Here is a 9805-nt window from a genome sequence, read left to right on the forward strand (position 1 = left end):
AAAAAATTCTAACACTTTAGAGAAAAAAGTTTGAAATTTAGGTGAAAACTTGTTGCATTTTTTTGTAGTCTTTTACAAAGATTAGAACTTGGTTTATATTGGTTTTGTCAGAGAATAAACTGTATTTTAATTGAAAATTCATAAAATTATGTAAATAAACATGAGTGAGAAACAATATCACTTTGAAATGGGGGTGCTATTGTATTGGCCAATACTGTACGTACTATTATGACACCCAACAACATATTTTGGGCAGTGCAGCTCATGAATAACTAACATATCGTCACTAGACACGAATTAAGGCGTGAGCTCTAAAGTTAACAGCGAAAAAAGACGCATAAAACATAAACTTCAGCGAAGAAAGGCTCTTAACATAGTTGACGGCGAAGAAAGATGCGTTAAAATATTACACGGCGAAGAAAGATGCGTAAACTTATTTTCGCGGCCAACTACGTTCGCGGATGTAACAGTATCTAAATTTCCCAAAGACTTTTCGGGGAATGATGCTGAAGTTACAGTCTTTGGCTAGGTATAAATCTATGTTTACGCGTCTTTCTTCGCCGTCAACTAGGTTACGCGATTTTCTGCGCTGAAATTTTTCTTAAGCGTCTTTTTTTTTGTAAAATTTTTTCTACGCGCCATTTTCGCCGTCAAAACACTAGCGCGCTTTTATTCGTGTCTAGTGACGATAAATATCTTGTTAGGCGTCACAAAATGGAGCAAACTCTATGTAGCCCAGTAAAATTAGACTAAAAAAAATTCNATGTAGCCCAGTAAAATTAGACTAAAAAAAAATTTGTTACAGCGATTTTTTGATGCCGTTTACTTCTATTTGACACGTAGATCATGAATCCACAGTCCTACCCCTAAATTTCATTTGGCAACATTCCGCCATCTTGGATTTAAGTTTTTTTTTGGTTTTTTGCTTATTTTGCATTTTTTGTAAAAAATGGTTAAATATAAATATGTAGAGAATTTAATTACCTACATTTGTTATATAGAAGGTTTCTTAAAAATATAATTTTTTATTGTAAAAAATTAGCAAAAACGGTGAAAAAATTTTACATTTTCACGGTTTTTGTAATTTTTTGTTGAGTTTGAATGAGTTTTACGGCGCATTCCGTACATCGCTATGTTTATCGCGTTCCCGGCCATGATATAAACGTCGTATAAAACAAATGTAGGTACAAAAGTTGTGGAGAATGAAATTCTCTACAACTTTGGAATTTCAATATGCTATGTATTTTCAATAGAAACTGTCAAGAAAAAAAAAAATGGCAAACACCGTGACAATATATAATATTTCGCAGTTTTTGCTAATTTCTTGAAATAAAAAATTCTATTTTTAAAAAGCCTTCTACATAACAAATGTGGGTAATTAAATTCTCTACATATTTGTGTTTTATCATTTTTACGTAACGTGCAAAATAAGCTTGCGAATCCCAAAAAACAAAAAAAAAAAAAACTTAAATCCAAGATGGCGGAATGTTGCCAAATGATATTTAGAGGCAAGACTGTGGATCCATGATCTACGTGTCAAACAGAAGTGAATTGCATCAAAAAATCCCTGTTTCAAATTTTTTCAGATTACCTACCAAATTTATCTAATTTTACTGGGCTAATGGTTCTCCAGGGGAAAGAACCATTTGTTTCAATGATGCATGCACATCTTCGATTGACTTGAATTTTGTCTATAGGTCCCTTACATAAAAGCGAAACGTACATAAGTATTCGAGAAGCTGGCTTTTTCTGTAGAAATCGGTCAAAGTTGGAATTCTTATACTGCTTCAATGTGCTCTAAAACCGATTCTAGTAATCATACATATCTCTACTTACCGCTGTTTTCAAGCTAAATAAATCATCTAAATATTTTTATGCTCCAGAAGTTCAGGATTGTCGTAAAACTAGCTGAGCTATATGCATATCAACAATACCATTTTTGACGTTGGTTTATGTCAGTTAAATCTATAGATTTAGGATTTTAAATCACACCATCGTAATTCTTGTTTTATTCAGCAATTAAATTAATTATGGCATTTTATTTTGCTATTGTTATCATTGGTATGCCTAGTAGAAATTTTGTAAAACAAAAGTTACTCTGGCATTTTCTCCTTTTCTCTTAACTAGGAAATTTTGAGTTTGCATTGTTTAGAAAACTAAATAGTAAAATATAAATCACCACAACGGTTTGTGATTTGTAAGTGCTATATAAAAAATTGTTTCATTAGACATTCTTAGCACTTAAATCAGTTTTCACAGTGGTAAATGAACCCACATTCGCCATTGTGAAAATTAACTCCCAAANAGTTTTGTGGTTTGTACGTGGTATATCAAAAATTGTTTCATTAGACCTTCTTAGCACTTAAATCAGTTTTCACAGTGGTAAATGAACCCACATTCGCCATTGTGAAAATTGACTCCCAAATGTGAGTTAACTCCACTGTAAAAATGGGCATTTTCGAAATTCCTAAGACAAGAAATATAATTTTTGAGCGTTATGTAAGTGATCGTATATTTGATCATTTGATATTAAACGGTATCTTGGAAACTACTTAGAACTGAACCCAGTAAAATCGTTACGATGCACAGTGTTTCAACTAAATGGAGGCAGGTGGAAAATATTTAACGTGCAACGATTTGCTGAAACTTGACATGTGCTCTAATTTTTCCTAGTAATACACAATTATGAAATATGGTACAATTGCCAAAAAAATCCATCTGATTTCGATAAAATTTGGTTTGTGCTCTATATATTATTAGGAAACTCTAAATTTAAAATATGGGGAAGATTGGTTTACTATAACGTCTACAAATCGCAAAAAATATGAGCCCAATCTTGAGATGTGATTGAATTTTGGTTGGTTTTTGTTTTCCGCTTTCCTCTCTCGGAAAAAAGGTTATACTTAAAAATAACTTACAGTGGTCGAAATACTTATAGCCGCACCACATTTTGACAAGTTTTCACATATTATTTTTGTTGTTATTTAATTTTGGTTATTTTTTCTATCAAAATATAGTTCCTTCCTATACAAAGCCCGTGCAAATCTACGTTTCAAACTTTGTACAATACTCTAAAAAAATATCAACAAACTTTTTTAAAAATTTCTAGCTTTTTTAATTAGATTTCCTTGAAAGATACTGAGTATGCAGATTTGTAGCCCATTGAATTCCAGTAGAACAGAGTACAAGTTTGAAATGGCTAAAAATTACGGTTGATTTTTTAGATTTGCTGGGAAATCTAATTAAAAAAGCTAGAAATTTTTACAAAAGTTTGTTGATTTTTTTTTAGAGTATTGCACAAAGTTTGAAACTTGCATTTGTGTAGGAATGAACTATATTTTGATAAACAAATAACCAAAATTAAATAAAAACAAAAATTATTTGATAAAACTTGTCAAAATGTGGTGCGGCTAAAATTATTTCGACCACTGTATGTTATTTTTAAGTATAACCTTTTTTCTGAGAGAGGAAAGCGGAAAACAAAAACCAACCAAAATTCAATCACATCTCAAGATTGGGCTCATATTTTTTGCGATTTGTAGACGTTATAGTAAACCAATCTTCCCCATATTTTAAATTTAGAGTTTCCTAATAAAATATAGAGCACAAACCAAATTTTATCGAAATCAGATGGATTTTTTTTTGGCAATTGTACCATATTTCATATTTGTGTATTCCTAGGAAAAATTAGAGCACATGTCAAGTTTCAGCGAAATCGGTGCACGTTAACTATTTTCCACCTGCCTCCATATAGTTGAAACACTGTGCATCGTAACGATTTTACTGGGTTCAGTTCTAAGTAGTTTCAAAGAANGCCTCCATATAGTTGAAACACTGTGCATCGTAACGATTTTACTGGGTTCAGTTCTAAGTAGTTTCCAAGAAACCGGTTAATATCAAATGACCACATATATGCGATCACTTACATAACGCTCAAAAATTATATTTCTTGTCTTAGGAATTTCGAAAATGCCCATTTTTACAGTGGAGAGGAGTTACGTAACTCACATTTGGGAGTTAATTTTCACAATGGCGAATGTGGGTTCATTTACCACTGTGAAAACTGATTTAAGGTCTAATGAAACAATTTTTTATATAGCACTTACAAATCACAAACCGTTGTGGTGATTTATATTTTACTATTTAGTTTTCTAAACAATGCAAACTCAAAATTTTCTAGTTAAGAGAAAAGGAGAAAAAGCCAGAGTAATAGCAAAACTAGTAATTTTTAGAAAAAAAAACCGACTTCAACTCCCATATAAAAAATATATATATATATATATATATATATCTCATGATCCGCTGATCGGATCTTAACCAGATTAGTATGGGACACTACCTTTCCGATGCAAAAAGAATTATCGAAATCGGTTGACGTGGTCCAAAGTTATGCGGTAACATACATAACAAAAAAAAAATAAAAAAAATATTCCGACGAACTGATAACCTCCTCCTTTTTTGGAAGTCGGTTAATAAAATGCCATAATTAATTTAATTGCAGAATAAAACAAGAATTACGATGGTGTGATTTAAAATCCTAAATCTATAGATTTAACTGACATAAACCAACGTCAAAAATGGTATTGTTAATATGCATATAGCTCAGCTAGTTTTACGACAATCCTGAACTTCTGGAGCATAAAAATATTTAGATGATTTCTTTAGCCTGAAAACAGCGGTAAATAGAGATATGTATGATTACTAGAATCGGTTATAGAGCACATTGAAGCAGTATAATAATTCCAACTTTGACAGATTTCCACAAAAGAAACGGAAAGAGCCAGCTTCTCGAATACTTACGGCCGCTTTAATGTAAGGAACCTATAGACAAAATTTGAAGTCAATCGAGGGTGTGGAATTTAAGGGGGGAGAAGGAAAGTCGATCGCTTCGATTAACAATGTTTTACTTGTATGTTTTTAAATTTGACATATTGTGGAAAAATTTTGTTAGGGGTCCTTACTATTTGGCCACCTAAAAACTTTTATTCTCGGATGACCAAGATAACTACGATTTTTACAAAAGACTGTAGTACCATTTTTCTCTTACATTGCTTATTTCACAATATTATATTTCTTTATAGTTTTACTTCCAGATTTTTCAAAAAGTGCAAATTTAACATTTAGCTAATAAGTCCTTTAAATATTTTGTTTATTTCTTGTGATAGATAAAGATAAATAAATGTTTATTTTCTTAAAAGAATACAAACTTCATGTCTTTTATTTAAGTTACTAAAGATGGTAAGTATTATTGGTTTTTAATGTGAAAGAATTTTTTTTTGCACTATTGCAAGGACCAAAAATTCTGTTTCTAGGATAAAAGTGTTCATCCTAAACAGTGACGCAAACAACAAGCGAATCCGAATCTGAGGTCTGTTTGACTTGTACACTCTCAAAATTGTAAGGTGAATTGCGGAAAAAAGGCTAAAAATTCTTAATTTTTTCAATATCCTTGAAATTTTTACGTACGAGTCAAACGGGCCTTAGATTAGGATTCAGGCTTGGTCAAAAGCACACAACAGTTTTTTTTTTTTGTGTCCCGGTGTTACTGTTCCGTTGTGTGTGTTTTGCTATTGCAAACTGAATATGAAAATTAAGTTACATAACCAGATAACACGATAACCTGGCCTACAACATACTGAAGGTATTCAGGCTTATCCGATCATGTGACTCCATTTTTATTTAGTTTCCCAACAATAAACTACATTCAAGAATAATTATAATATAACCAGTTAATCACATAATTACGAAGGCGTCAAGATCCTAATACACTCAGTATATTCGAAAATATTTTAATACAAATACATATTTTTTTGTTTGATGACCGAGAAGACTTAATTTTTTGCAATAGTGCATATTATGTGGATCATTCCCCACAATAATTTTAATATATTTTTTAAAAGACATGAAGATTATATTCTGTCATTTAAAAAGCTGATCAAATAATTTTTCCTACTAGTGTACAAAAAGTGAATACAAAAAAGCAAGTAACTAAATATTAAATTTGCAATTTAAAAAAAATCGAAAGAATATCGTAAAAAATAGGATCCAAAAGAGTACTCAGATCTTAATCATAACATCGTTGATATCTCGGCAATCCGAGGATAAAAGTTTTTAAAGGGGCCCAGTTTCGATAATTGCACCCAAAGTACTTGTTCGTGCACTTATTAATATCGTGGTAACAATCTTCTAAAGAATGACGGGACTTCAACCCTACTTTATTGGAAGAGGGGTACCCACTAAAATTGTATTAATTTAATAGCACTTAGGGTGAAAATAAAGAGAGTAAAAGATTTCACAAATATACATAGTCTCTACTAAAAAAATCTATGTTTTTTAGTAATTTTAAATAATTAATTTTGTAATTTTAAATAAAGTTTAAATAAAATTTAAAATATTTCCTCTAAACGTGTTACTTATTTCTTTAGTAAACGTAAGTAAGTATACAATTATTATATATGTATATGTATTTATACTTGTAGCTGTTAATAAATACAAAAAATAAAAATAAATTTCGAAAAATGTTCAGTCATAATATGCAAAGATATGAATTTAGTATCAAAATCTAAAAATGCTAATCCTTAAAATGTTGAGAATTATTTTGAAACAATTTTCGGACACTTTTGCAATAACATTTTTATATAAATTTGGTTAAACTTTCGACATATTATTTTCGAAGCATCGTTGAGTTTTTTTTTTTTTTTCAAAGACTACGCGCCCACATTTTGTAGTAAAAAGTTTTTCCAGAAAATTTTAGGGTTCAAATGGGGTAATTAAAAAAAAACCGAAGTATCGATTCTGAGCACAAGTATCGATTTTGAGTACAAGTGTCGATTTTGAGTACAAGTATCGATTCTAAGTAGTGGTATCGATTCTGAGTACAAGTGTCGATTTTGAGTACAAGTATCGATTCTAAGTAGTGGTATCGATTCTGAGTAAAAGTGTCGATTTTGAGTACAAGTATCGATTAAGTAGTGGTATCGATTCTGAGTACAAGTATCGATACTGAGTGCTGAGTACTGCTTAGTACTAAGAATCGATCCTTTTTAGAATCGAGTACTGTCGATTCTTTTCAGAATCGAGTACTTACTACTTTAAGTATCGATTCAGCCCAACACTAGTCAAAACAGATTTACGAGTAAGTGCTCAGTGTAAGATATGTAAAGATTTGTCCACTCGGTAAGTAGCTTCCTTAGTAAAATCTTGCTGCTCAACAGACACACATCCTGTCAATAAATTGTATGCAAAATAAAATTAAGTCGCAGAAATAATTTTTTCTTGTGATTCACTGATTATATCCGGCAAGGCAAGGGCACAAGAACTTGGTACATACCTATGTATGTACATATACATATGCGGTGCATACGTTACAAGTCAAGCAACAAGAATTTTGGTTGTCTGGACAGCGCCGGCAATAAAAAAGGCGACTAAAAATGAAGCGAAATAAAAGGTGAAGCAGGGAATTGAAACAGGCAGTTTTAGAAGAGATGATGGTGCTTAGTAGCTGCCAAATTGCTCTGGTGTTGCGAGCGGTTGCCACTATTGGTTGCCTTCATTATTGTTGTCCGACTTGATGCTTCCGCATTCGTTATGCTTTGCTCCTCCAATCTTTGTAGAGGCTATTTTATTGCTTTTCCTCTTTTATAGTATGTAGTTATTATTATTGCAAATGCAGTGGCTTTTGCTGTTATTGCAGGTGTGGTATTGTGCATGTATTTTCTTTTTAGTTAGCTTGTATAAATATTTAAGCAGAACATTTGCAGTTATCCTTAAAATGGACTTAAGGGATTTGAAATTTGAAATAGATTTTTTTTGTGCTTTCTGGAGTTAGTAATAAAAACAAAAGTATATACATATAAAACAATAAACAAAGCACACTCAAGAAATGCCTAAAATATTCAGTAACTGGTTTGTAACTAGTGTATTTCAGCAGCTTGAAATAGTCTGAATTTTTGAAAAACTTGAAAACGGCAAATTTTTTGGGTTAATTAGAAAACGATTGGTCTAAACCAATAAAATTTAGAACCCAGTATGGATAAAAATACGTACTACAATAGTTTCTGGGAAATAGTGTGTCCCACAAACTGTGTTTTTTTTTTGTAGTCGCCTAAACGCTACATTTGAATTCGTCAGTTCCTTTTCAACTTGAGCTGTGTCATTCAGTTGAGAGTTTCTCATTTTGCTGAACCAATTCGAAAAAAAAAAGTTTTTTAAAATTAAATTTGCAAGGTAGGTGGAGAGGGCTGTGATTGGTCAATTTCAAACAGAAGTTAAATGGAGGTTGGGCTTTCTACAGCAAAGATGAAGGAGAGCTTTCGACTTCAATTTCCAACGTCCAGTGAATGGTGCGGTAGGACGGAATACCCTACATAAATATTCAGGAATAAGTAGTAATTTGTTTTGCACCATTTGATACGAAATTAATATAAATGCTAATTTATGGATATATGTACTTATGTATGTTTGTATATTTGAATTTCTCTCATTTATTATTCTAGCATACCTGGTGGCGCCACACCCTGCAATATATCCAATGTCTCCAATCCGACGAATTCCGTCGCTACTGCTGAGCCATGAAGCTGTCGTCTATTCAAACTGCCTGTCATGCCGCCAAGTGCCATGCCCGCACCATAGGCATCATAGTAGCCCATGCCGCCAGTAGTTACAACCACACCACCGCTGCCTATTACACCCGACGAAGTCAATGTGGTAGCCGTATTGACAGCACTGCCGGCGCCGCCACCACCACCACCACCACCACCACCACCACCACCACCACCTAAGATGTTGCAGCATCTCGTTGCGGGTGAGGTCATCGCTGCGGCGGTCGTATCTTGCAGGCAAGTGACATGCGACAGCGGATGTTTGCGATCCAGACTTGCTGCGTTTAGGAATGTGTTAACGCCATTGCCGCCTGCTGCCGACGCCGAGATGGGCAGCAATGGGCAACGCTGTTGCGCGGTGGGTATGATTGTGAGTGGCAGCTGCACGCCACTGGAAATTTCTAGCTGTTGCGTTGGTGGTGGTGGCGGAATGAGCAACGTTGTTACGGGTGCGCCGCTTTCGTTTTCCTTCTCGTTTTCGTGACTTGAGTAAACTGGATCGGAGGAAGGAGAGGAATTGGAATATGAAATAAAAATAAATATGACGGCTTCAAATCTTATTAATGAGTACGTTGGACATTTAATTTTGCATAAAATTTATGTTTGCATGCGTACGAATAAAAACAGTTATAGCCAAATTGCCGTAACTTAAACCTTTGTTGCTCGACTAATTTTTAGTGATACTTACAACTAAGCGGACTATTTATAGCTCCGGTGCAATAGTTTTCATCCAAACTGGTTTTACTTGTACTGAGTTTTTTCTTTAGCGTCCCACTGCTGCTGCTGCTGCTGCTGTTGCTAGGGGGCGCTCGTAAGCTGCTCTCCGCTTTTATAACGAAGCAATAAAGGATAGTAAAACCCTGCAAGAAACAATATGTACATAGAAAAGTATTAAAGGTACTTTCACCGGAGAAAAAGCATAAAATGTTACAGCGATTCAAGTGTGAGTTGAACGAGCAATTTCGGCATTAAAGGTTATTTGAACAGACCTACGTTCTAAATTAGCTGACTAAAATGTGAAGACAATTTGTCATTTATAGTTCAACAGCAATATAGTGTTATGTTTATAAACCCGATTAATAAAGAGGTTTTTGTTGAAATTGTCCAATGCAAGAACGAATATTATAATTTTTGCAGAAAATTAGGCTAGAAGTTAATACCATTCCATTAGTACCAAATTTCTTTTTAGATACATATGTAAGTTT

The 9805-nt window shown here is 33.2% G+C and overlaps 1 protein-coding gene across 1 annotated transcript in view; it reads right to left on the minus strand.

Moving 5' to 3' along the window:
* Nucleotides 1-9553, minus strand: part of LOC108372692 (period circadian protein-like) — a gene marked incomplete at its 5' end in the record, with an annotated part of 14025 nt that extends 4472 nt beyond the window's left edge. Inside the window, 2 exons of the mRNA XM_017628434.1 lie at nucleotides 8501-9094; nucleotides 9289-9553. Of these exons, the coding sequence (XP_017483923.1) occupies nucleotides 8501-9094; nucleotides 9289-9553 (859 nt within the window). The remainder of the gene's footprint in view (nucleotides 1-8500; nucleotides 9095-9288) is intronic.
* Between the last annotated feature and the right edge of the window lie 252 nt (nucleotides 9554-9805).

This window comes from Rhagoletis zephyria, unplaced genomic scaffold, assembly GCF_001687245.7.
Source record: "Rhagoletis zephyria isolate East Lansing unplaced genomic scaffold, Rhagoletis_zephyria_1.1 Rzeph_scaffold_05978, whole genome shotgun sequence".
Lineage (NCBI taxonomy): Eukaryota > Metazoa > Arthropoda > Insecta > Diptera > Tephritidae > Rhagoletis > Rhagoletis zephyria.